This window comes from Narcine bancroftii, chromosome 8 (genome assembly GCF_036971445.1).
Source record: "Narcine bancroftii isolate sNarBan1 chromosome 8, sNarBan1.hap1, whole genome shotgun sequence".
Lineage (NCBI taxonomy): Eukaryota > Metazoa > Chordata > Chondrichthyes > Torpediniformes > Narcinidae > Narcine > Narcine bancroftii.
Window position 1 is genome coordinate 24993034 of NC_091476.1, and position 27374 is coordinate 25020407.

The following is a 27374-nucleotide window of genomic DNA, read 5'->3' on the forward strand; positions in this document are numbered from 1 at the left end:
GTCATATACGTACTCTGACAATAAATCTGAAATCTGAAAATCTGAATTACTATTTGTTAAAAGTAATCACTTCACCACTACCATACCCTGATTGTATTGCATCACTTATCAAAGATTCCAGATATTTTGAACTGAAGGTGAAAGGTTTCAGCCTTTACTTTCCAACATTGACTTTTTCCTCGATTTCCATGGACCTAAATTTAGTGAAATGTAGATTATCTGAATTATTGCTTTCCCAATATAATTTTGCTGCCAGATTGTGGTATTGACTTGGAGGAGATGACGTCATTATTAAAATATTAATAAAAAGCAGCCTTTCCAAATGAAAAATAAGTGGCGGCGAACTGGCCCCGCTTGTATCACCACGTGGCGAGGCAGCCATGGGGAAATGGCATCGTCAGAGGTTTCTCTGAGGGTATCCCTTCCAGCGCGCACCCTGGGCAGTGATTATGACGTCACAGTGCACCAGGTGACTGAGCTCATGGTGCCCTTAAAGGGGCGTGCTGAATTTGAACAAAAAGAGTCGTTAATGACCCTCAACGTGGTGGCTGTGCTTCTTCCACTGCTCACACCGCCACAAGTAGTTTTTTATTCAAAACAAGTCTCCTGAATAGCTCTTGTATATGACTTATCTTTTTCTTACTGGTCTTGAATCTGACATTGGAGTAATCAATCTGCTGACAAGTTTTGACTGATTATCAATATTAGGGACAGTGAAGGTAATCAAGTGACAAAGTTTTAATGTAATTGACAGAGATATCTTTTCTTCTATTTCAATTGTCAGGAAATTTAAAATGAAATGAACTACTCAAGCAGAAAACAATGCCAATGAGAAAATTAATCCAGTCCTTTGCTCAATGTTTCTAAGAGTGTCAGAAGGTAATGCAAATAGCTCAAAAATTACATTCTTATTTTCTGTCTCTTACAGATGTTTCATTTAAGTGATTTAAGTATCAACTCTGACATCTGTTACAGTTTGACAGCACCATGCTTGAATTTGTTTTTAAACTGTTAATCACTAATGAGTCATTATAAAGTATAATTTGGCACAAGGGCTTGAAGTTGATAACCTGTAAAAAAAAAGAAATAAATTACATCCAGTATAACATTTCACTTTTATTTCTTCCATCTCCTTTGTAAATTCTGATGTCTGCTATGGCCCTTATAATTAAAATAACGCTACGATTTTCTGTGGTACCCTAGCCTCTTTCAAGCAATTCATTATTTTCCATCCACTTATCTGCTGAGAGACACCCTGTGCTTTTTCCCAAAAGATTCACTCATTTTCCATGCACATTGTCATATCCATCTCAATTTGTCTTGACTTTTCTACTTTCTGTAGAACATTCTGTTCTCTACAAGCCCCTCCTCCAGTCTTACCCATTTTTAACCCCTCAACCTTGCTATCTCTTATGACCTTTCCACTCTCCTGGTCCTGATTGTAAATGGAAAAGCAACTTCCTTCTAACCCTCAGAAATTTCTTCCAACATTACAAAGATTAGAATCAGAATTTATTGTCACAAACAAGTCATGAAATTCAGTGTTTTGCAGTATCATAGAGCAAACATTCATATTATAACCATCTTACAACATTACTATAAATTTAAAAAAATGTAAGGCGTTGTCTCTGGTTCATTGCTTACTCAGGAATCTGATGGCAGTGGGGAAAAAGTTGTCCTTGTGCCACTGTACCTTTTCCCCAATGGTAACAGAGTGAAAAGGGCATGGCCTGGATGGTGGGGAGCTTTGAGGATAGAGGCTGCTTTTTAAAACACTGCGTAATATAGATGTCTTTGGTGGAGTGAAGTCTAGTACCAGTGATGTTGCAGGCCGAATTAACAATGCTCGGGAGCTTATTCTTGTCCTGAGAGTTGGTGCTTCCATACCAGGCAGTAATGCAACCAGCCAGAATGCTCTCCACAGAACACCTGAAGAAGTTTTTGAGAGTTTTTGGTGACATACTGACTCTCCTCAGAATTAAGTGGGAAAAAACTGATTTTATCATAAATAACTTTCTATTCAGATTGCCAACTTCTCGGTTGTGGCTAACGGGTGGAAAGCATTAAAGTATCTGCTGCCATGGAAACAGGTTGCTATGGCAACTTGAGGATCTGTCTTGCATTTTCATTTTGGCTGCTGTCCAACTGGACTCCAATTTCAAAAAGGTTTTCCAAAACCACTCTTCTTCTGCATATTTACAGTGGTGCTCAGATGCTGATCGAAGAAAACGGGGTTAATTCTATGTGCAAAGTATCTGCCAGAATTTTCCAGAGGCCAGGCTTGTGGCCCTCATCCAGCTGGTTGGCTGCTCCAGCATAAGCCAAATTCTGAGTTCATTTCGAATGATGCTGTGCATTTTGGATTCCATCTAAACCATAGATTCATGTCTATAGTATGGACTGAGGACACTTGTTATATGCAGGAGCTTTCTTCTGGATAGGTAAATATTTCATAGGATGAAATCCAACTGTATTTCCATCAGGCCTGTGTTTACAGATCAGCTGATTTACCATTCTTGTAAAGTACCATTGGGTCAATTTCTGAATTTAACATTCTTGTTTAATATCTAGAGGTTGGGTGCTTTGTTTGTTAATATCAGATTGGGCATTGTGATAATATGAGTATCTTATTTAATTAAAAATAATTTTGTGTAATTGTATCTAAGATTCCCATCCTTCAGTATTATGATCAAAAACATTATCACATTATGTAACACTACAAATATTACAGTCACAATTTCACACTTATTAATTGCCTGACAGCAGTACCTTATCCTACCCTTGTCGGCTCTGTGTGAGATTTCTCTGTCATACCATATTCCTATGCTTTGAAGCTTTTAAAAATAAATGAATCTTCATTTAATGTTGTTTTGAAGTCAACTTACATTGGAGCACTGCTGTGGCATTTAGTTGCTAATTTATTTGTTTAGGCTACAATTCAAATCCAAACCATTGCAGCCACTTGTAAACGGTCAGGCTCATTTGGAGAATAAAATCATTGTTTTTGAATTTGTGGCTGAATCCTATGATATATTTCTTTAATTTTTAAATGTAACTTTTCTTTTAGACATGCAGCATGGTAACAGGCCATTTTGGCCCACAACCCCATGCTGCCCAATTGCACCAAATTAACCTACAACCTCCAGTACATTTCGAACAGTGGGAGGAAACTGAAGTCCCCAGGGAAAACCCATGCAGACACGGGGAGAATGCACAAACTCATTACAGACAGCATGGAATTTGAACCCCGATCCTGATCGCTGACCCTGTAACGGAGTTACTGCTATACCAACCGTGCCCCCCATATTTCTTAGATTTCTTGTGAAACCTAATGGATGATGTCTTTCATTTGCAATATATTTGGACAAGAGCAACAGATTTTCCATGGTGTTTTTCACAGGTACTTGTGATTTGCAATTTCTGTACAGATACATGTGACGTACCATCTAATGAGCAATGAGAGAATTATACAGCACAGGAAACCATTTAGTCCAGAGTGCCAAAGCTGGCTCTTTGAATTAACTTACTAATTACTTGAAAACACTTGTTCTTTTTTCCATAGTCAAGCATTTTTTCTGTTCTTTCCAAGTGCATAACACATTCCCTTTTGAAAATTAATTTTGAACCATCTTCTGCCATACAATCCTGATTAATTGTGGATCATGCAAATATACAGTACAAAAACGTCTCCTCACCCTCCTCCCTTTGCTTTGTGATTTATCTTTTGATTATCTGTAAATCTGCATCCTCTGGTTACTGACCCACCTGCTGACGTAAACACTTTTTCCTTTAATGGTCCATCCAACTTCTCATGTTAAATCTAACAATAAATTCTTCTCTGATCCCTAATGCATCTGCAGTCTGCTTCTGCCACTGTTCCAAAAGTTATTTTGTTACTGAAATGGAACTGTGTCCTTTAAATGATGGAACAAAATCATTCAAAATTCATGGTTTACTTCTGTGTTTCTCTGACGTTATCGTTGTCAGAAACATTTAATATTTCCAAGATCTTCTTTAATCAATACAAAATGTGCTAAATAAATTGTGATTTCTGCAAATGTTGGATAATATTAAAGCCCCAATTCTCAGCTCCTCCAAAGCTCTCCAATTCTAGCAGGAGTATTGAAGACCTTTTGAAATGAGTTCATAATATTCATATTCTGTCCAAACATAAGTACACATTGTGGTACAGTCGGGGCATACCCATTGGCTGACTGTATCTATGGAGTCACCCACAGAATCCTGAATGAAGTGACTGTTCCACTCCCCAGCTCAGGACAGTTGACCAGCATGAACGAGCCTCCATTCTATTATGAATAAAAGCTTGTCATTTTTGCGTTACTTCCAGTCTTTTGGAGTTATTGATGGTGCATCACAATTGATTGGTGTTGCAGGGATCTTCCCACCACAATGCAGATTTCCACGAGAGAAGGGGTAAAGAACATCTTTCAATTGGGGTACCCCTGATCCTGGCTTCAGAAAGACCATGTGCAGTGTTGGGAATGTTAATGTTGAAGTCACTGTGATGTTGACATTTGAACTCTGCCAAGAACCTCCCTTTGCCTGTAAGCTCGCATATACTTCATGTTCTCCCAGATGTAAACAAAAGCAAAAACAAGCTATTGGATTTTTCTCCAGCCTTTAGAACTTTCTTTGGCTTGGCAGGATGAAGTTGCTGATGTAGATTGGGAAACATAAGTATAGAGATTTCCTTCACAAAAGATTCCATTTCCTTCAGACAGTAAAATGTCATAGAATGAGTAGAAAGTGCCTATGATGTTTTTCGTTTTAAGATATTTTTTATTAAAGTTTGCAATAATAAAAAAATAAACAATACAATTATATATTGAAATACAAATTACAAGACAAAGACCCATTAATGAAAATCCCCCACCATTATACAAGGTTGGGGGAAAAAAACTAATGTGTGGGTATCAAGTGATGACAACCTGGAAATAGACAGCACAGCATCAAAGCTTATAACAACCCTAAAACTTTGGATTGTGGTAATGGTGCATAAGAGAGCCCCATGTCTTTAGGAAATTAGTATTTGAATCTTTAATGGCATATCTAATTTTTTTCTTAACTTAAACAAGATATAATATCATTTAACCATTGTGTAGGTAGAGTATTGTCTTTCTATTGAATCAAAATTTCACGTCTGGCTATCAATAAAGTAAAATTCAGTTTTGAGTTGGAGTCAGTAGAACATCATCATCTTGAAATGATCCAAAAAGAACAATCAAAGGGCAAGGTTCTAATTTAACCTTAAGAATCACTGATAATGTTTGAAAAATATATTTCCAAAATGTTTCTAAGCTAGGGCAAGTCCAAAACATGTAATTCAAAGAATTATATCAGGATAGGATATATATCAGAGTAAAAATTAGATCATTTAACTTTAGACATATGTTCTCTATAGACCACTTTAAATTGCAATAAGCAATGTTGTGCTCAAGGGAGGTCATATTAATCAGATGAGTCCCAAACCTCATCAGAGAATGAAAGATTCAAATTCTGTTCCCAGTCTCTCTTGATCTTAACTAATGAGGCTATTCTTAAATCAAGCAAATTGTTATAAGTAAGAGATATTGAAACTTTATGAGAAAGTTGTAAATCAGAAAAAATAGTTCAAGTATATTTGCCTCAGGAATTTGCAGATAGTCAGGGACGTGAGATTGAATAAAATATCTAACTTGTAAATATCAAAAAAAATACATTTTTGGTAAGTTAAATTTTTACCACCAATTGATCAAGAGAAGCTAAATTATTTTGAAAAAAAACTCTTTGAAACATTTACAAAATACCTATGATCAAATAAATCAGCTCTGTAAAAGGATATTTCGGCAACATTTATCCAGACTGTTTTCAAGACACAGTGGTGGTTCCTTGATCTAAGACTGTAATCTTCATCACTGTCTTCTTCATTCTTGCATTTCACAAGGCACAGTCTTGGATATTTCTTTAATATCTTTAATCAATAATGTAAATTTATAGATGTAAGCTGGAATCTGGCATAAATTGGTCTCCAACTGCCTGAAGATGAAGTCCACTGAAATAACCAGGAAAGGAAAAGCTCATTGAGGACAAGGGCATTCTTGATTTTTTTTATTGATGTCATCAGTCTTAGAACAGGGAGAGCAACAGGTTGTCTCCAAGACTGTGAGTTGAACTCCTCTTCCTAAGTGGCTGCAATGATTTAAGGTTTCTGGACTGAAATATGTGAGGGGTACCCTAACAATAATTGTCAGCCCTCCCTCTGATGTGGACATTATGACAGAATAAATTAGGGAAGGTACCAATGAGTTAATACAACAAAGAACAGTATAGCCCCTTCGGTCAATGATGTTGGGCCAACTTATACATATTGTACCTACCCAAAAACATCTAAACCCTCCCTACCTCTTAATCCTCTATTTTTCTTTCATTCATGTGCCTGTCTTAGTGACTCTTAAATGCCCCTATTATTTTGGCCTCCACCACCATCCTTGACAATGAATTCCAGGTACCCACTCTCTCTGTATAAAACATGTATGTTTCCTCTAAACTTTCATCCCATCACTGTACAGATGTCCTCTGATGTTTGCCACTCCCACACTGGGGAAAAATATTCTTGGTGACTACTGTATCTATGTCTCTCATAATCTTGTAGACCTCTATTAAGTCACCTTCTTTGCTCCAAAGAGGAAAATCCTAGCTCTGCTAACCTTGCCTCATAAGGCATATTTTCCAATCCAGGAAATGTCTTGATAAATCTCCTCTGCACCTTCTCTATAACGTCCACATCCTTCTTGTAATGAGGTGACCAAAACTGAACATAATATTTTAAGGGTGGTTTTGCCAGTGATTTATAGTCTTTGTAATGGCCATAACATCACAATTACATCACCTCACAACTCCTGAGCTCAATCCCCTGACTAATGCAGCCCAGCATATCTTCATCCTTCTGAACTATCTAATTAATATGCACAGCAACCTTGACAGATCTGTGGATTTGGAGTTCAAGGTCTCTCTGTTGCTCCACATTGTTAAATATCCTACCATTTTTCATGTACTCGGTTTTCAAGTTTAACCTTCCAAAATGCATCACCTCACACTTATCTGGATTGAACTCCACCTGCCACTTTTTCGCCTAACTCTGCATCGTGTCTATATCCTGTTGTAACCTACGACAAATTTCAACACTTTCAACCTTCATATCTTCTGCAAACATTGACCCACTTCTCTACTTCTTTCACCGGGTCATTAAAAAAATTACAAAGAGCAGGGGTCCCAGAAGAGATCACTATGAAACTCCATTTATCGCTGAAGTTGACTGAGGCAATCTCTTCCCTCCCTTCCCATTGCAATTTGGGTTATATCTCACCCGGTCCCAGGATTTTAACAAACATAATGTGCTTAAGAAGATGCAGGACTTCTCTTTCTGAATTTTGATATGGTCCAGCAAATAAGCTCATTCTTTTCTGGTCTCACCTTGACCAAGTTTCTTTTTTCTGGTGAATACTGAAGCAACTTGTTTATTTAGGACCTCCTGAACCTCCTCCGCTTCCAGGGACATGTTGCCTCCTTTTTCCTTAAGTGGCCCTTCCTTCACTCTCATCATCTTTCTGTTCTTCATGTATGATTAGGATTTTCCTTAATCTTACTTGCCAAGGCCTCTCTCTAGCTCTTCTGTCCTTTCTTAAGTTCCTTCCTGGCTATTATATAACTCACATGAGCCTTTCCTATTGTTTGCTTCCTAAATCGAATGCATGCTTCCTTCTTCCTTGTTAGTAGTTTCCTCACCTGTTTTATCAGTGATGATTCCCTTTTCTGATCATCTTTATAAATGGAACAAACCTTTCTAGAACCCCATGCAGGTGGTCCATAAACATCCTTAATCCTGCTTACTCCTGAGAACATTTGTTCCCAATTTACTTTCCCAAGTTCCTGCCTCATCCCACCATAATTATCACTTTCTCGAATAAACACATTACCATTTACTCTGCTTTTATCCTGTCGATAACTACGTTAAAGCTCAGGGAGTTGTGGTCACTATCGCAGGAATGTTCCCCCACCAAGAGGTCTATTACCTGACCAGGTTCATAAACTAGTCCTAGATCCTCCAGTCGGCTGGTCCACATGCTGAGTCAGGAATGCTTCTTGAACACACCTGACAGTAAGGAGGAAAGTGCCAGTCAATATTTGGGAAGTTGAAGTCTCCCATAACAACAACAACTGTTAATTCTGCACCATTCCTAAATCTGCCTACTTCTCTGTTCCTCAGTGCCCCATAGGCTATTTGTGGGCCTATAGGCCACTCCCAATGCGGTGATTGCTCCCTTCCCATTTCTGAGTTCCACCCACATTGACTCAGTAGACATTTCCTCCACAGTGTCTTCCCTTTCTGCAGCTGTTGTACTATCCCTGACCAGTAATACTACTCCCCACTCCTCTTTTTCCTCTCAACCTATCCCCTTTAAAACACCTAAACCCCCATACTTGCATCAGACAATCCCGTGTTTGCATCAGACAAGTCTCTGTAATGGCCATAACATCATAATTACATGTACTGATCCATCCTCTAAGTCCATCTCCTTTATTTCTTATACTCCTTGCATTGAAATCTGAACCCTTACCCCCTGCACCAACTCTTGAACCACACATTCATCTGCCACAACTTCCTGTTCCTACCCTAACTGGCACTTGGAACAGGCAGCAATCCTTTGAGGTCTTGCTTTTCAGCTTCCTTCTTAATTCCCTTTTCAGGACCTTGTCTCTCCTCCTATCTATGTCACTGGTACCAACATAGACCATGACATCTGGTGCTCACTCTCCCACTTCAGAATGTTGTGGACTCCATTTGAGACATTCCTGACCCTGACACCTGGAAGGCAACATACCATTTGATCATCTCAATCTTGTTCACAGAACCTCCTATCTTCTCAATGTGGTGATATGTAATTACACCACTAGGTCACCAGGGGTCATCCCGGTTACCTTGTATAAAAAGCAGTCCAGAGCTACAGTCTAGCCTTCCAGGTTCGTCTTGCAGAGAGACAAGACCTCTTAGTGTACATATTAGTATTAAAACTGTCTTATACTCGCACTGCTGGTGTGGTTATTGTCAGTACAATTGTCAGTACTCACCTCACCATCAAATCCCCAATCACTATAACTCTTCTTTTCTCCCCCCCTTCCATCTTTAGTCGAAGGGATAGAGACCCACCATAAACTTACAGAATCTGTTTTTGAGAAAATTTCAGGTCAATATTTTATTTATTTGATGGATGATTTCTAATGCTAGTCAATCTTTCTTTTGATTACTGTGCTGCAAGCCTCATGAATCTTATACCAAGCATGACCAAGAATTATAGTAGACCTCTCAAAGTATTGTAAAATAGATTTAAAAGCCTATCTTTGCAGTGTATTTCATTCAATTACAGTGTGGCCCCCGTTATAACGTGATCGTTGGGGTTATGAAAAAGGTGAGTCATGCTCAATTGGGGTTCAAGAAAATCAGCATTCAAAATGACCCAATTTTGACCTAACATCCTAAAACAACCCTATTTGAACCATTTTTTTGCACGTTTACCTTCTGGCAAGTAAATTACCTTTGAATTAAAGAATTCCATGAATAAATAATTGTTGTTACAGTAGAAATCAAAAGCAAATTAATGTTTAGTAAACAAAATAACAAATAAAATCATTCAAGAATATTGGCAATCATCATTTACAGTTTATTTCTTTAAAAAATGATCGAGTGTTCCATGTTTGAATGTAGCTGGTGGTGAGCAAATTTCCCGTCACTAACACTTGAGAAATTCTGTGACGGAATTGCTAGTTTTCAACTGTGAGGTTTCTCCGTTGATCTGCTTGTCAAACTTCTTGGCTTGAGCTTTGAGAATAGGACCGGAAATTGGAAGGCCTTCTGAGTGATCTTGTACCAACCACTCGTGTCCAAGACACATCAACTCCGAGAATGAACACTCTTCCCTGAAAACAATGGTTCTCTATAAATATACTGTGACCTGTGTTTGACCCTGTACCAACCTACAGCTAAAGTACCAAAAATACAGATAGAGTATTTTAACTCTATAATTTACTTTACTAAGATATTTTTATAAAAGAAAAATAGTTTAACATTAAATTAAAGGTTAACATAAATCCATTAAAGTACATTCTCCCTATGTTTGTGTGGGTTTCCTCTGGGTACTCTGGTTTCCTCCCACCCTTCAAATATTTACCAGGGTTGTAGGTCAATTGGATGTAATTGGGTGCATGGGCTCATGGGCTTAAAGGGCCTGAATGTCTAAAATTAGAGAGTGCTATAAATATTCAGCAGGTCAGACAGCAAATATGGAAATGGAAAAGGTTAATGTTTTAGATTAAAAACCCTTTATTACTTTTTTTCAAAATTTTATTTAAAGATTTTTTTCATTCATGTAACCGTATCAAAATATATAACACAACAATCAAGTATAATGATCAATTCTATTACATGACGATATAAATCCCAACCCCTTCCCCCACTTACCTAACCTCAAGAAAAAAGAAAAAGAAAGAGAAAATAAAGGTGAAAAAGGAGAGAAAAGATGAGATGAAAGTAAGAAACTGAAGTAAGAACCTAGTTGCCAGAGGATTTACCTCGCTACTCGGAATTAACAATTTATAACTTTTAATACTATCAGTGAGGTTAATGAAATTTTAAGTTTAAAGAAAAGGTCAACGTTCCTCAATTCTTAAGTATAGGCACTGAATTTTCAAATATATATCATATTTATTTTTCAAATTATATAAGAACCTATTCAAAGGATTACAGCTGTATTCCATGTTCCATACTCAAATGAATGTTTAATTCAGCCCAGTAAGGTAAAACTAGAAAAACAAATCAATGAATTAGTCATCTGTTTACATTTCAAACCAGAACTATTGACCTTACTATGTTATCTCTCTCCATGTACCTCCTTGACCATCCAATAGTCAATATACACCATGTTGGAGTGGGGGGAATCCTCCTCAGCTACCCAGGTAAAGAAAGAGAAAGAAAAAGAGAAAAAAGTTTCTACATGAACAAAGTAATATCATACCAAATTAATTAATCAAAAATAGAAGAAAAGAGAAATCCCTCCCCCCCCCCCCCCCCATTTAATAATACATTACCCCCTTCTATTGTATGGGTTGTGCCACAAATACTTCTTTCTTTGGCTTGGCTTCGCGGACGAAGATTTATGGAGGGGTAATGTCCACGTCAGCTGCAGGCTCGATTGTGGCTGACAAGTCCGATGCGGGACAGGCAGACACGGTTGCAGCGGTTGCAGGGGAAAATTGGTGGGTTGGGGTTGGGTGTTGGGTTTTTCCTCCTTTGCCTTTTGTCAGTGAGGTGGGCTCTGCGGTCTTCTTCAAAGGAGGTTGCTGCCCGCCGAACTGTGAGGCGCCAAGATGCACGGTTTGAGGCGATATCAGCCCACTGGCGGTGGTCAATGTGGCAGGCACCAAGAGATTTCTTTAGGCAGTCCTTGTACCTCTTCTTTGGCGCACCTCTGTCACGGTGGCCAGTGGAGAGCTCGCCACAAATACACACATGAGTAAATAGCAGCCAGTTCATGAAATGCCAACACCCCCCCCCCACCGCTTCCCCCCCCCACCGCTCCCCCCCCACCACCGCTTCCCCACGGCATCACTAATCTCATCAATAGAGAAAAAGACAAAATTTAAACATTTTCAAGTGCCCTTTTGTTGCCTAATCAGTAAAATTTCAACAATTATTTTTCCGCAGCGATATGACGTATAAAAAGTCTAGTCTGCCTTCCTTGTAAGAAAATCTTCAAGATAGCTGGGTGGCGTAGAATGTACCTATATCCCTTTTGCCATAATGTATCTTTCACAGTGTTAAGTTCCCTCCTCCGCTTCAACAAGTCCAAACTTACATCAGGATAGAAAATTATTTTCATTCCATGAAATTCCAATGGTCCTTTTCGTTCTTTGGCTCTTTGCGCTGCTAAGGCAAATATTTTCACTCTGTCTTGGTATCAAATTCATTTTGTGAGTATAGATCTTGGCTTCTGATCGGAAGAAGGTCGCTGTCTCAGGGCTCTCTGCGCTCTTAATTTCAATAACATTTTGTCAGGTCCCAAAACTGTCAGAATCTATTGTTGAAAATAGATCTTCCTTCAGGCCAACAATTTTAATATTATTTCTCCTGCTAAAATTCTCTAATAAACCAACTTTTTCCCATAGCTGTTTCTTTTCAATAGCTCTTGTATCAGCATCACTCTTCATTCTCACCATTCTATCCCGTACCTCTTCCATACCAGCCTTCACTGTCTTGAATCTTTCATCAACATTATCCAGTTTATTTTGCACTTTCTGAACTACATTAAAGCATTTCATCATCTTCTTATCTGAATTTTCCATAGTTGTTTTAATTTCTCTCAGCTCTTTTAACAGACTTGGTACAGTCTTTTTCTTGAAACACTTCCAATTTCCTACCTTTCTCTTCAAAAACTTTCATCTGTTTTGTCATCACTACTTCCTCTTGATCCTCCTGTTCTTTGTCTTGCTCTTCATTGCTGGCCCACATAGTCCAACTCTATGTAGGAATCTGAGCCAGCACACTGCTCTCTCTGGCAATGTCAAAAAGCTCTTTCAGTCTGCGCATGAGCATCTGCCCATGCATGTGCAGTTCAGTACCCTCTTCATCGATGCCATCACCCCATAGAGATGGTTGTGGTAGTGCAATGGAGCATCAGACAGTCCCAAAGGTGCACGACTCACCCTGGGAAAAGCGCTTACCTCAACTCCTGGATCCAGGGAGACGGTGGGCCTTTTTCCCTTATCTTGTCATTTCACTTACTGTGTTATTATAATACAGATAAGAATTTTCTTTGAAACAAATTCTAATTTGGTTACAAATAAATTTATCTTATGAGATGCAATGAAGGCATATGTATGTAGCCACATAACAAGTTATACTTCAAAAATTAAGAAAGATTTTATGAAGGAAATAGTACAATTAGAAATGAACATAACAGGTTTGGAAAAGGATTTACAGAGGCAAGTTAGTGAGAATAAACAAAAATCTCTTATTAATAAAATCTTCAATATAATACCTTACAATAGAATAGAGAAAGCGATGATGAGAACAGAACAGAGATATTATGAATTGGGTGAAAGGCCACATAAGTTTCTTGCTTGGCAGTTAAAGACAGAACAGGTATCGAGAACAATTACTGCAAGTAAGATTGATACTAATGTGCTTTCTTATAAACCTCAAGAAATTAATGAAATTTTTAAAAAATTATACAAAATTATACCAGTCCCAGAGTTTGTAAAAGATGACAATAAAATAGATAATTTTCTATCTCAAATTAGTTTACTTAATTGAATTTGGAAGATCAGAGTGAATTGGATGCTCCTTTCACTCTAATAGAGATTAGGTAAGCATTTTTGAGTTCTTTACAAAGTATTAAATCTCTGGGAGAGGATAGCTTCCTGTCTGAATATTACCAAGAGTTTAAATTTTAATTTATGGATGTGTTAAGATAGGCAGAGGAACACATATGCTTTACCCGAATCTTGTAAAACAGCAATAATAACTGTGATACCAAAAAAAAGATAGAAATCCATTAAAGCCATCTTTATATAGACCTATATCTTTTTAAATGCCGATTATAAAATACAGGTACACAATCCTTTATCTGGACATCTAAAATCCAGAAAGCTCCAAAAACTGGCAAGGGGGGAGGAGGGAAGAGACAGCAGTGCGACTCGGGCAGGCGAGGGGGGAGACAGCAGCACTACTTGGTTGGGCAAGGGGGAGAGATGGCAGCATGACTCGGGTGGGCGAGGGGGGAGATGGCAGCGTGACTTGGGTGGGCGAGGGGGGAGATGGCAGCGTGACTTGGGTGGGCAAGGGGGAGACAGCAGTGTGACTCGGGCGTGCGAGGGGGAGACAGACTCGGGTGGGTGAGGAGGGAGATGGCAGCATGACTGGAAGGGAGTAGGGGTGGATATGGCAGCACAATTCGTGTGGGCTTAAATGTGGGGCAGCTGGCTTTTGTTCTGAAATCTGGAAAAATCCAAATTTCAGAGCACACTGTCCCCCAAGGGTTCCGTATAAAGGATTGTGTACCTGTATTAGCAAAAATATTAGCAAATCAGTTAGCAAAATATTTACCAAATGTTATAAAAATGGATCGAACTGGTTTTGTTAAGAAAAGAAAGTCACAATGTTACTAGATTATTAAGTATCATTCATTTAACACAGAAAAGAGGAGATTTAAGTATAGCACTGGCTTTAGATGCAGAAAACATGTTTAATAGATTAGAATGGGATTTTTTATTTAAAGTTCTTGAAAAATACAGTCTCAGATAAATATGTATAAATTGGATTAAATAGATCAAGGGCTAAAGTAGTAACAAATGGACAAGTTTCTGATTATTTTTAATTAACTAAATCTTGTAGAAAGGATGTCCATTGTCTCCAGTTTTGTTTATTTTAGCAATAGAACCATTAGTAGAATTGATTAAATCAGATGCTGAAATTAAAGGGTTCAGAATTGGTAGAGAGGAATATAAAATTAATTTATTTGACAAAACCAGAAAGTTCATTGAATAAATTGTACTCAAGATTGAAAGTATCTGGTTATAAAGTAATTGGAATAAAAGTGAGATTATGCCTCTTACTAGGGGTGATTATACGCAATGCAAAAGAAACACCCAATTGAAATGACCAAAGAATGGAATAAGTTGAATAGATAATAATTTAAATAACATATTTAATTTGAATTATAAGCCTTTACTTAAGAAAATTGATGAGGATCTGAAAAAAAGGATGCATTTACCTATAACTTTAATAGATAGAGTTAATTGTATCAGGATGCATATTTTTACAAGGTTACAAAATCACTTTCAATCATTTTCTGTCCCAGAAAAGTTTTTTTTTTCAAATATTGAATAAATGCATAGGAAAGCTTCTTTGGTAGGGTAAAATGGTGAAGGTTTCATTAGAAAAATTAACATGGAAATTGAAATTGAAATTCTAAAAATGACTATGTAGTGGCCCAAATGAGATTCCTCTCTTCTTCCTTTAAGGAGAGAAACCAGCATGGATTAAAATAGAGATGGATAAAACAGGAGAGACAATGTGCAAAGATTTTATCTATAAATGGGACATGAGATAGGGATATTCCATTGCTGAAACATTTGATTACAGTGTAGGATAAAATAAATGTTGAAATGGGAATGAGGAATAATGTAATTCATAAAATGCCATTGACCCAGAATAGACTTATACCACTTACAATGAATAATCAGTTGTTTGAAATTTGGTTTTCCAAAGGAATTAAGAAAATAATGGACTGTTTTGAAGAGGGAAAATTAATGACATTTGATCAGTAAAAAAATAAGTATGCAATACAGAATAATATAATATTTTGTTATTATGAAATAAAGGCATATTTACATGATAAATTAGGTCCAACAAGGAGTGAGATCAAAAGTTTGATAGGTAATAAATCTGTAAAAAAAATTTATTTTAGCTATGAATGCATTATTGCAAAAAGGAATGCAAAAACAAGGAATTCATAGATCAAAGCAGAGATTGGAAATGGATTTAAATATGAGTATTGGGGAGAAAAATTAGTTAGAACTCTGCAATGATCACATGGATCCAGGAGCATTTTTAGATGGCTTACATTTGTTTCAAAATAATTTGTGAAAATTGCATTAGTAGTTGCAAGAAAATATATAGCACTAACATGGAAACTGGATTCACATTTGGGAATGGATAGATGGCGTGCTGAAATTCGTAGTTTTATACCTCTTGAGAAAATGACATGTAATTTAAGAAACAGATACAATTCCTTCTTGAAAATTTGGTGTCCATACTTACAAATTGTAGGTATTAATTTATAAAAGCTATCCCCTAGATCTATGAGAACCTTACCAGCTCCTTGGAGTCAATTAATTAATACATGATTAAAATGTCAAGGTATAAGTTTATGAAATTATGGAAATTTTAATAACCTGTGTATTCTATTTTATTTTCTTACTTTTCGTTCTCCCTTTTTGTTTTCTCACTTTTCTACCATTTGGGTTTTTTTTCCTTCTTTTTGGGCTTATTATTGGGGGGGAAGGGGTGGGAGGGATATGGGGAGAAATTATACATTTAAAAGGCATATATTATAATTACATGATATATGATTGCTATGTCCTGTATTTGGATTTATACATGTATTGAATTTAAATAATTTTAAAAAAAAATTAATGTATTGAACAAGAGACATGTAAATAAGGTGGGATGATGCAGTTGAAGTAAAAGAGCAGCAATATTGGTCAATCCAATGGGCTTGAATGGTTGAATAAGATAACTCATATCCCATTTCTCTTGTATTTAAGTTCTCTCAAAGTCAAAGTTATCAAGAAAATCTTTTGAGATTTGCTACTGAAAGAAGTGGTAGATGTGGGTAAAATTTGTCATGTTTAAAAGATCTTTAGACAGGAATATGGATAGGATAGTTTCGAGGGATATGGGCTGAACACAAACAAATGGGACAAACTTGGATAGACAACTTGTTTGACATGTTAGGCTAAAGGGCCTGTTTCCATGTTCTAAAGCTCTATTATTCAAGATATTAACTCTAAAGTTAAAGGGCATAGATCAATTCACTAGTGACTGAGATAAGTATAGTTGTATTTAATGCTGGAGAATTGCAAATCATTACCTGGAATTTCCACAGAAAAAATATTTCAAAAGCGAACCATTAGTTTTGTTCTCTGTCTATGTTTGGATGTTCTGAACTCCTCTTTAATATGTTGAGATGTTCAATTATTAAGAGCATGCCAAATATAAATTGCTGTTAATGTTGCATAACTAAGTGTGTACTAGAACTGCATGATTAAAGAGCAAATTAATTAGAAATTATGAATAGAGATGATTTTTTCCATATTAATATGGTTTGCTACATTTTCAATAATATTCAAATTGACAAGTTTTTAAATATATCATGTCCATTCATGACTATTGTTTATTAATAAATGATGATATACATGGTGAAATAATTTCTAGTATGAGATTAATGATTGGTTTTGCTAATCATTATGTTCCACCAGGGTGCGGACCTAATGGATAATATGCTGGAATTTTTTTTTTATCTGAGTTGCTTTGATGCCTTGAATATTCAGACTGCAGGAGAATTTCAAACGAGCATTTAGAGTTTCCAACTATTGTCATAATGCTCAGTGATAGTATGATTTTTTTTCTGTTTTCATATCAATTCCATATCAATTCAGAATGAAACTGATGCATGCAAGACTCTCATTGTGCACTGTGTGCTATTAAAATCTCTCCGTGTTCCAGTCTTTTATTCAGCATAAACAATTGACTTATCTGCTTATATCTGGTGGGACGGTTAGCACTATGCTGTTGAAGTGCCATCCTGGGTTCAACTCCAGTGCTGTCTATAAGGAGTTTGTATGTTCTCACTGCATCTGCATGGGTTTGCTCCAGGTGCTCCGGATTCCTCCTACCCTTCAAATTGTATGGGTGGTTGTAGGTCAGTTAGGAGTAATTGGGCGGCACAGGCTTGTGGGCTGGAAGGGCCTGTTACCACGCCGTATGGGATCCTTTGTTTGGGATAATTTTTGATCCTAAATAATGGTTGCACTTCGTGATTTAAATGGCTTTATTCTTTTATTGAAGAAAAATATAAATTTATAAAAATTACATGGTTAAAGATATAGTTCATTTGATCTCGGATGCACACTATCAATGACTCCAAGGACTGAGAGTGAAAAATGATAGGCTTTAATACAGTTTCGATTGTCGCTGGCCCAACTCCATGTGCTCGAATGATAGATAGGGGGGAGGGAGGTCGATCTTTATGGCCAGCTCACAAGGAGAGGAGTCACTAGGGGAGCGAGTCATCAGTGGGCGGGCCAGCCACTCATACACAGCAGTATATACGTATCAGCACAATTTCCTCCAATTATTTCTCAGGAAAATTAAATAATAAAGAATATTTCACACTCTCAAAATAAATCCTACTCAATGGTAGCATTTATTGTCAATAGGGTCTCATGATTAGTTTCTAATTTATTGTATCTGCATATGGTGAACTCTTTTCTGGGAATGTGAAATCAATGGGTGATACCTACATAGTTGTATCAGCATTTTTCTCTCTGCAAACTTCAAACTTTGCAGTCGTCCTTGTGTCTTTTTTTCTATTTAATTTATGTTTCCCTCCATCTTTCAGTGAATTGTCTTGTAGTTCGGTGACCACACCTTTCCACCACAGACCTTACCCACCAAGGTCACCTCATGTCTGGCTCAGCTCCCTCCAAGCCTTGGTTACCCCTCAGCTTGGCTGGCTTCCCACACTTCCACCTGTAGTTCAACCCAGCAGGAACCCTGCTTTTTAGATAGGTTTCCTCACCTTTCACTCCCTCTTTAACTCCATTTTCTCTACATGGCTGCCACTCATAACTTTACTGAAACACAGAATGAAAATGTGTTACCTTTTGAGGCTGCATGTATAAATTTGACAATATGTTCATTTTGAAGGAAACTGAGTTTGAGTACAGAAACAAAGAAAAAGAGAAATAAACATTTAAAGGGAACACCAGGGACTTGGTAGACTGGAGTTCGACTAAAATGGTGAGTGTACGGCTTGTGGTAAAGTTTGATTCATTTTACACCTGGGATGAGATGTAAAGATCTGTAAATACAAGAATGATATTGGCAAGAATGTGGCGGCACAGTTAGCGTTAACCACAATCACAGAGTCTCCAGACTTTCGTGTTTCACTCAATAGAAAACACAGCCACCAGCTTGCTCATTCCAGGTTACCCTGAACAGTAATATGATAATATAATTAGGATTTAGTTTTATTAACTCAGGGATAAAATTGGCCAGTATATTGGAGTGACTACCTTACACTTCAAATAATGTATTGGAACCTTTAACCTTAATTGGAGAAGCAAATTAGACATTAGAGTCTCATAGAAATTGCTCCTTTGAAAATTGTTCGCTTTCATCTGACAGTGTAGGAACAATCAAGACGTTGGGTGCAAATCTGTGGGATAAAACTTGAACCCATAGCCTTTAAACTCAGTATTTAAGCATAAATTTAAAAAAATATATTTCTAGGTGTAAGCATCAATTTTACTCCCAAAACCAGGGAGGTTTGGGGTGGACACAATGTTAAAATTTTAGAAAATTCAAACCTGACTTTAATCCATCTTCAATGCACTCATTTCCAAATTTAGTTTTGAGAAGGAGTAACCAGCCTTACAAATTTTTTGATGAGCAAGTATGCCCCTTTGTGATACTCCAACGATGGATGGGAGCAGGCAGGAAATGAAATGGCATTACAAAATGTTCTTGGGCTGATGGCTATGTTTCCCATAAAGATTCCTCATCTCACCCCTACCTATTCCAGAGTAAAGACCCTTGAGGAAATAAGTACCAAATAACCTTGGAACTAGATCCCCTCTTTGGATTTTGGATTAGTATCTGGAATAGGATTTATTCCCTTCCTCTCATCATCCTTTACCAGCTGTTATTCAATTCTGCCAGCTCTGAAATCTTTTCTGGCCAAGTAGAAGCCAAGCCTGTCAAATAAGATGATTTCTAATTGGTGGAAGAGTTAGTCAAGTCGACAAGACTCATGCTGCAGTTAAAACCTCACAGCATTGGGCATCCACTAAATCAGTGGTTCTCAACCTTTTTCTTTCAACTCACATACCACTTTAAGTATTCCCTATGTCATAGGTGCTCTGTGATTAGTAAGGTGCTATGGAGGTGGAAAGAAAAAGTTTGAAAACTACTGTTTTAATTATACCTAATTAACTCATTATGTGCATGGTTTCATAACTCCAAAGGAAATGGGCCAATGACAATTTTTCTCAAGCAAAATATTTCAATAATAATTGAGTCTAGAGCACTCAACCTTCCCTTTCCACACACATACCACCTTAAGCAATCACTTACTAATCACAGAGCTCTGATGGCATAGGGATTACTTAAAGTGGTATGTGAGTGGAAAGAAAAAGGTTGTGAACCACTGCACTAAATGCTATCTTTTCTATATGCCATCCCTCTTGTATTAAAGGTAAACATTTAAATTTGCATTCCCAATACTTACTGTACTTATATGGGCATGTTGTGTTTCATGTGTAGGCATCCCATATCACTCTAATATTGCATTGTTCAGTAGATTTGCTCCATTTGAGCAACATTTTGCTTTTCCAAGATTCTCCACTTAAAACGTCCAAACTTTGGCATCTTCCACAGTGCAGCAGTCTTTCCTCATTCAAATTTTGGATGAGGCGCTGGGTTTAGGTTTGGTGAAATTTCAAACTTCAACCATCTGATTCAAGAGTGCCATTCATTACAAATAGTTGATGTAAGTGATATGTGCAAGAATAATAATAATAATTTATGAAACAAGTGGCAGACAATGCAATTCCATAAATATTTACTCCACTGTTATCTGATATCAAGCCACACAAAGTAGAAATGTCAAGTCTGGTTCAAAATTATCCCTGTTAACTATTTCCAATTATAGAATCCATATATAATGATTCCCCAAATTCTAGCTTCCAAATGCTATCCTGTGTCTTCTATCAGGAAATGTGAGCAGGAAAAAAATGGGAAAGGAAGAACAGGCTCAATTGAAACTCCCCCCCCCCCCCACCCACCCCACCACAAAATATTTAGCTTAATTGAACTGTGATTATTGAGAAGCAAGATATGTCTATCCTTCAGAAATCCATCATGGCTTCAACTGAAGGAAGAAAATTACTGGAAAACAAAAAAAATATGTAGTAACAATTGTGTCACTTCTATTTCACATTTTTATGAAATTGATTATTAATACATTTATTGAAACAAATATTACTTATTACAAATCTTATGAATAGACGCACTACAAAAGATAAAATACACCATTTTACATAAAGACTGAAAAGATTAAATGACAATTCCATCCACAAATGACATTGAATTTAATATGCTTTATTTGTGGTGTGCATCTCAGCTGTGGCAGCAAGGTTTTCACAGGTGCAGAGAAGGTCTCTGCGAACTGCAAAGATAAAAACACGCTGAAAGAAAGGCACTTCAATTCAATTTCACCCACTGCAAAATGATCATGAAATATCTTGTCTCTCTGCAGGATGACAGTGAAAATAGACATTTATGCCTTTAACTTTTTCCACAATGCCAATACTGTAGAATGGAAAGAGAGAAAAATCTAACAACTTCTACAGATCACGTACAAGTCGCACAAAACACATGGAAGCCCATGTGCCTACCTTCTTTAAAATAAAAAAAATCAAGATGCTATCTTTCACTGGTCAAGTTTCTAATGGCAATTATAACATTTTAAAATTTTGTTATCCGTGTTGGCAAAGCTAAAAACTGTTTATCATTATTACCAGTGATGTTAACTTGCTTTCTTCATGCAGTCCAAGTGAATCAATGAGGACATGTATATTGAAAGTTCTTTGTTTCTAAGTATCAAATGAATTGATTCATAGAATTAAACAGCATGGAATCAGACCATTTGGCCCAACTCATCCATGCCAACCAAATCTAAGATCATTTTATAGATAATGTCCTTCAGTCAATTGAGAACAGCAATTGAGAATGGAGGGCAGCACAGTTAGCATCAGGCGACACAGTTAGCATAGCACCAGTGACTCAGGTTCAAATCTGATGGTGTCTGTGAGGAGTTTGTACATTCCCCACCCTGCTGTACATTTTTGCGATTCTAGGTTAATGGGTATATTTGTGGGCAGCATAGGTTTGTGAGCCGAAGGGCTTGTTACGGTGCTGTAATGTCTAATAAAATAGAATGAAAATGCTTTGTGATCAAAAAGTGTACGATTTTTTCCATTTAAGAACTGCACATTATAGATGCATGTGTAACCTGGAATGGCTAGCACTTTATGAATCGTATGGCAAATTGCACCCTAAAGTTTGAAGTTGTATGCCATGGAAAGAACAAGATTGTTTAAAAAATATTTGCTGAATATGCAATGAATGCTGAAGATTACAAAGGACCTGTGTTAAGATTAACTTTTTAAAATAAATGTGACAGAGACACCAGATTAAAGTCCACACTCAGCACTTTTTTCTTCCTCACCTGGTACCATTAGTACCAATAAGTTAACAAACTTGAAGAAACAAAAAGATTAATCAACTCCTAATGAAGTCATATCAAATACAAGTTTCAAACCTTACTCTGAACATAACTTATTCATCCAAGAATCTCTATATGACAGTTGAAACCACTGGTTAGAAATTTCTCAGCAATTTTAGACAAACAAGTCTTCATACATTAATAGTCAATATTAAAGAGTTTGCTGCAAATAATAGTGTAGGTTCATCCCATTTTATTTTGCACATCTTCCAAATACATTGTTAAATGGTGACAAATCATATGTAAATATGAATGGTGGAGTATTAGCAACATGAGGGACTCTTAATTTACAACTGAATAGTGAATATTGTGTTTATATAGCACATTTATTTATATGACCTCTGAGTTCTAAACTTCACAAATGAATGGTGTGCTTTTGAAAGGTTCACACTGTTGTTTATAGAATGAATGCAGTTGATTCACTTACAGGAAGATTCCAAAATACCAATGAGGTAATCATCAAATAATCTATTTTAATCATTTTCCTGTCACTTAGAACCTGTAGAATAAATCATCTTGGAAAAACCTTTCTTCATTTTGGACCCCTGATGAACTGTTGTTGACGAGTCTGAGAAAAAGGCTCCACAGTAGGGAATATTGAACCCCAAGTCCATGCCCTTGTTTGAATGAATCAGGTCTCTCACATGATAAAGACATGTCGGATGACAACTGCAGGCAACATTACCAGAAAAGAAGGCAGGCAGAAATGTAACCAGAATTTGGTACCTTTCTTGATAAGGCTACAATTTCCACAGTGTCACATTCAGCTGGGAAACCCCTATTTGTGGGAGGATACTCTTATCAGAAAGATAAGAGTGAGAAGGAAGTTGAACATCTAATGAAATTTTAGTATTCAAGTGAAGATCAGATTGGAGGTCATGAGCCACCTCATTAGTGAAAAATGGCTCCCTTCCTTGACTCTGCAGATAAGCAGAGATGTGCAAAGAAACAAAATAACTATTTTGGAGTAATTTAAATATGTATCCATTATACAGTATGTTATTCTTAATGACTTCATGTCCAGGTAGAGTGTGTATTCTTGTTATGTCCTGCCCAGTACATTTGTCTGTGGTCAGACTGGGGTGGGGGGGGGGGGGGGAAGATTGAATGAATGATCATTTGGGTGATCCCACAGTACAGTGTTGTGGGATTAACCTAGATTATTGAGCTCCACTGTTATATGGGATTTGCATTTACTACCTTCTAATTCTCAGGTAAAAGATACTAATCACAGAGTTACTGTTGATAAATAATGCAGATATTAATCTGGTATTTTAGTCACAGCATTAACTAACCCATGAGCAATGGGACACACAATGAGCTTTTATATAGAAGGTAATGCATTCATGTGTTTTATATTTGTGCATGTATTTTGTGCCCTCCAAATTTAACTTGAACATCATAATCAATGCCATGGGTTTTCTTGCTTCATTTATAAATAAGGACACATGAGTGTAGCAGAACTCCCTGGAGACTGACAGGGAAATATACTTTCTTCAGTAAAACTTTCTTCTAAAGGTCTGCTTTAATGATAGTCTATGGAGTAAGGCACTGCTTGAATTTCTGCACCTTTACATCTATGATGGTTTGAGCAGTTGGAATGTTCAATGCAGTGCTTGGCACATTGTAGTCTCTTGATTTCTGGAGACTTCTGATGAGTGTTGTTGCACCGGTGGACAAGAACTGGCTCCTTATTTTCTGCTTTGCTCTTTAGCAGTCGCTGAAGAATTTGTTTATCTGATCTTTCCCTTTTAAAGTCATCCTCATAAATCTTGAGCTGGGAAAGAAAGAAATAATTAGCTTGAATTATAGTGTACTCTTATACCTGTTTACTTGCTCCCTATTCCCTTCATTCTTAAGGGTTGGATTCTTGCTGGTAGTCTCTACAGATGTTGGTGCACCTTTCAGTGTATCTAGTATAAGGGATCAGCTTCATCACAGAAACAAACCAACAACTGGAGTTTGCACTTGCGATGCTTCCTGGAGGGCCCATCTTCACAGAGTATATTTAGAGCTGGTTAGGAGATAGAGAAGGAAACACTTGGGAAGATACCTGCATGACCTGTCCAGCCATCCTTTTCTTGATATCTTATTCAAACTTGATTAAAAGAGTTGCATCATTCCTCTAAAGCAGGTTCAATCATGTAGAAGAGGTGGTTATTAACATGTGTTTGTGTGTGCATGTGTCTTCTGTCAGTAGTTAAAAATAAAGCCAAATATAGAATATTCAAATTCAACTTTATTTTTGCATGTACAAAAGATGCAGTGATTATTTGATAGGTTGTACAAGTTCATGGTATGGAATTGATGAGCAGAGATTCTATTCTTTTATTTTAAAAACATTTCTTTTTGGTAGATTTATTTAACAGTTTAATTGATATATAGCAGGCTATCACAATCCTGACAAAACAAGCTTATGCTATGTGGAGTCTCAGCTCCAGGAGTATTACAACAGCTGGACAGCTTGCTCTTGGTGCAATGCATCTAGATGGGTGAGCACTTCATATTGAGAATGTCCCACAAGGCTGAAACTTTACTGATCAGGGATGGGTGATGGCAAGGGAACAAGTTATCAATGGACAAATAAGGATGATTAGACAGGTAGTGCATGTATCTTCCAAGTGCATCATAATTTTTGTCTGCGCTGCATCCTGTTGCAAATATTGGAAAATACACCTACTGTAAATTTGAAAGCATCTCCTCCAACACAATGACATCACATCTCAGAGTCCAGCGATGATATTAAAACACATGACCTATGCATGATTGAATATCAGAAAGTGCATGTCTAAAAATAAATGCATCCTGTCTGATTTTCTGCTCAGTGCTCTGGTTATAATGCAGAACAAAGGGCTGAACTAGTTCTCAAACTGGCTGCATTCGAATGTCAATTGGCACTTCTCAATCAAATGAAGACTATTTAGTTTTATTGACAGTAATTTTAATGAGCTTTGAAGGCACCCTATTTTACAGGCTCAATTAAATAACTTGCGCCTACACATCGTCTTGAACATAATAAAAACATCTCTACTAACTTCCAAGTGTGTGGAAAAAGTAAATCTCAGTCTCAATATTTCCAGAAACCTCCAACTAATAATGTGAAATAGGAGACAAACTGTCTCAAGTGGCACGATAATTGAAATATTAAACATTTATTCCCACTAACCCAGATGTGAGGCAGCTAATAATTTTTAATTTTTTTTTAAAGTGCATATTTACTGGACTTCAGAACATCCTCAAGCAAACAGGACCTGCCTGTGGAAAAGGCCCCTCACATCATTTAGAGCATGCTGCTCTGCTGAGGGGTTGAGAGACAGTAAACCGTCATAAGAGTGCACTTCTGTGGACAGGGTGTGGATGCAAATCATAGATTAATTAAGCTTTTCTGTAATTCCAAAAAAAAACTTGCTTCAAAAATATAGTTTCATGCATTCTTAAGTTCTTATATTGAAACAAGTTTGAAGAAAATGCTACACCAAAACCTCTGGGTGAAAAGAGAAAGTAAACAATAAGAAAGAAGCAACTCTATCATGAACTAATGAAAAACTGTTGAGCAGAACAGGAAAGAATGTCTTGAAGAGCCTCAGTTTTTTTTTCATGACCATATCCACTTTGTAAAGCATTCTGGCTTATTTGTCTATACAAATGATATTAGTCCCTAGAAATTAAGGCACTGAGCATTAAAAGTGACATTGCTACATTAATTTCCTCTTCAGGCGTAGGCTGTATGATTTTTGACTAGTGTGTAAAGTTGCTCTCCTAATTGAAAGGTGACATGGGAAAAGCTTTTGGAGGAAAGGACCTTTTTTGGATCTTTTTACAAAATTGGCTGGCATCCAATCTCAGCCTGATGGAAATGGTGCAACCTGGAATTGCTGCTCTCTACTGGCCTCCTCTCAAACAGTCCCTTCTGATGACTAAACTTTCTCATGAGGCTTTGAAAGCACAGAGTGAGGTTACTTAAGGTCTCCACCATTAAGGGAATTAAAATGTGCAACAGACCTGTTCCTGAAGAAGGTTCATCTGCAAATACATATCTTCGGTAACTTTCTTAAGCTTCACATTTTCAGCTTGAGTGCGTTGTCGGTCTTTACGTTCGGTCTTGTAATCAGATTCAAAGAGCTTTGTCTATATTTAAATAAATAATGGACTCAATGTTGGATAACACTTTATTGCTTTCTGTCATTGTTGAATCAAAGTGATAAAATTTATAGACAATAGATTGTCCAGCTTTGAAAAAAGGCATCATTCTGTTGGAGGCCCCAACTGCATCCTGGCAAAACCAGTGTCTGCATCAATTTCACTCATTCAGACCAGACATTAGGGTAACAGCTATCTGGAAAATTCAAGCCCAGTGGCCAACCATTTCAATTCCCCATATTCACTTTCTGACATGGCTGCCCATTGTCTCACACACTGCCAGAATGAGACCACACAGAAATTGGAGGAACAGCACATCTTCTCTCTGGGCACTCTCCAAACAGATACCATTAACATCAATGTTGGATTCTTTGCCTTATATTGAACCCCCCCCCCCACCCCCATCTTCTTCCCTACATCTCCTTTCTTCTAGCTCAGTCTCTCATCTCTCCATATCCTTTCACATATCCAAAATCAATCCTCCCCTTTCATCATATCATATCCAATTAACACCTTGTGTCTGTTGGTCTGTATTCCTCCCCCTGCCCTTCTTTTTAACTTGGGCACCTGCCTGTTTTTTTGCTCAGGTCAGAAATATATATTTTCCTCCTACGGATGCTGCAAGACCAGCTGAGATCCTCCAGCACTTGTGTTTTGACTGCAATCACAGTGTCCGCAGACTTTCCTGTTTCACTGGTATTGATTCTTCCCTACAAGAATTGCCCATTTGTCTCAAGGGCAATCAGTGCTGAGGCCTGCCAGAAAGATACAGGAGCTCACTGGTCAGCCATATTGGCCTGGAGATACCTGCCTACCACAATTTTTCTCTCAGTTTACTCAGACAATCTTGCTGACATAGGTTTGCACGCTGGTACCACAACTCAAGGACACATTACATGTGATTTTACCTGGTTTGTGTGTGAAGGCCTCCAATAGCATATTGATGCAATCTGGTCATTCAAATTCTTTAATAACTTTGACAGATAGCACAGATCAACTTTACAATCCATGCAGCTGATAACACTAAAGGTTTCTGAAGGTCCTTGACAT

At 37.2% G+C, this 27374-nt stretch overlaps 1 protein-coding gene and 1 long non-coding RNA gene across 6 annotated transcripts in view; one reads left to right on the plus strand and one right to left on the minus strand.

The window, feature by feature from the left end:
* Positions 1-513: 513 nt before the first annotated feature.
* LOC138740510 (uncharacterized) lies at positions 514-26300 on the plus strand. 2 transcript variants are annotated; one of them, XR_011342965.1, is made up of 4 exons: positions 514-580; positions 785-879; positions 18545-18637; positions 25393-26300. It is a non-coding gene; the product is annotated as an uncharacterized lncRNA (long non-coding RNA). The 2 variants fall into 2 exon arrangements; XR_011342964.1 differs by having other exon boundaries at positions 537-879.
* LOC138740509 (TNFAIP3-interacting protein 1) overlaps positions 20983-27374 on the minus strand; it is a 31276-nt gene continuing 24884 nt past the window's right edge. For all 4 annotated transcript variants that reach the window (XM_069893248.1, XM_069893247.1, XM_069893249.1 and 1 more), the window contains 2 exons: positions 26187-26312; positions 20983-23961 (listed from right to left, as the gene is read on the minus strand). In XM_069893248.1, coding sequence (XP_069749349.1) covers positions 23710-23961; positions 26187-26312 — 378 coding nt within the window. In that variant the 3' untranslated portion in view covers positions 20983-23709. The remainder of the gene's footprint in view (positions 23962-26186; positions 26313-27374) is intronic.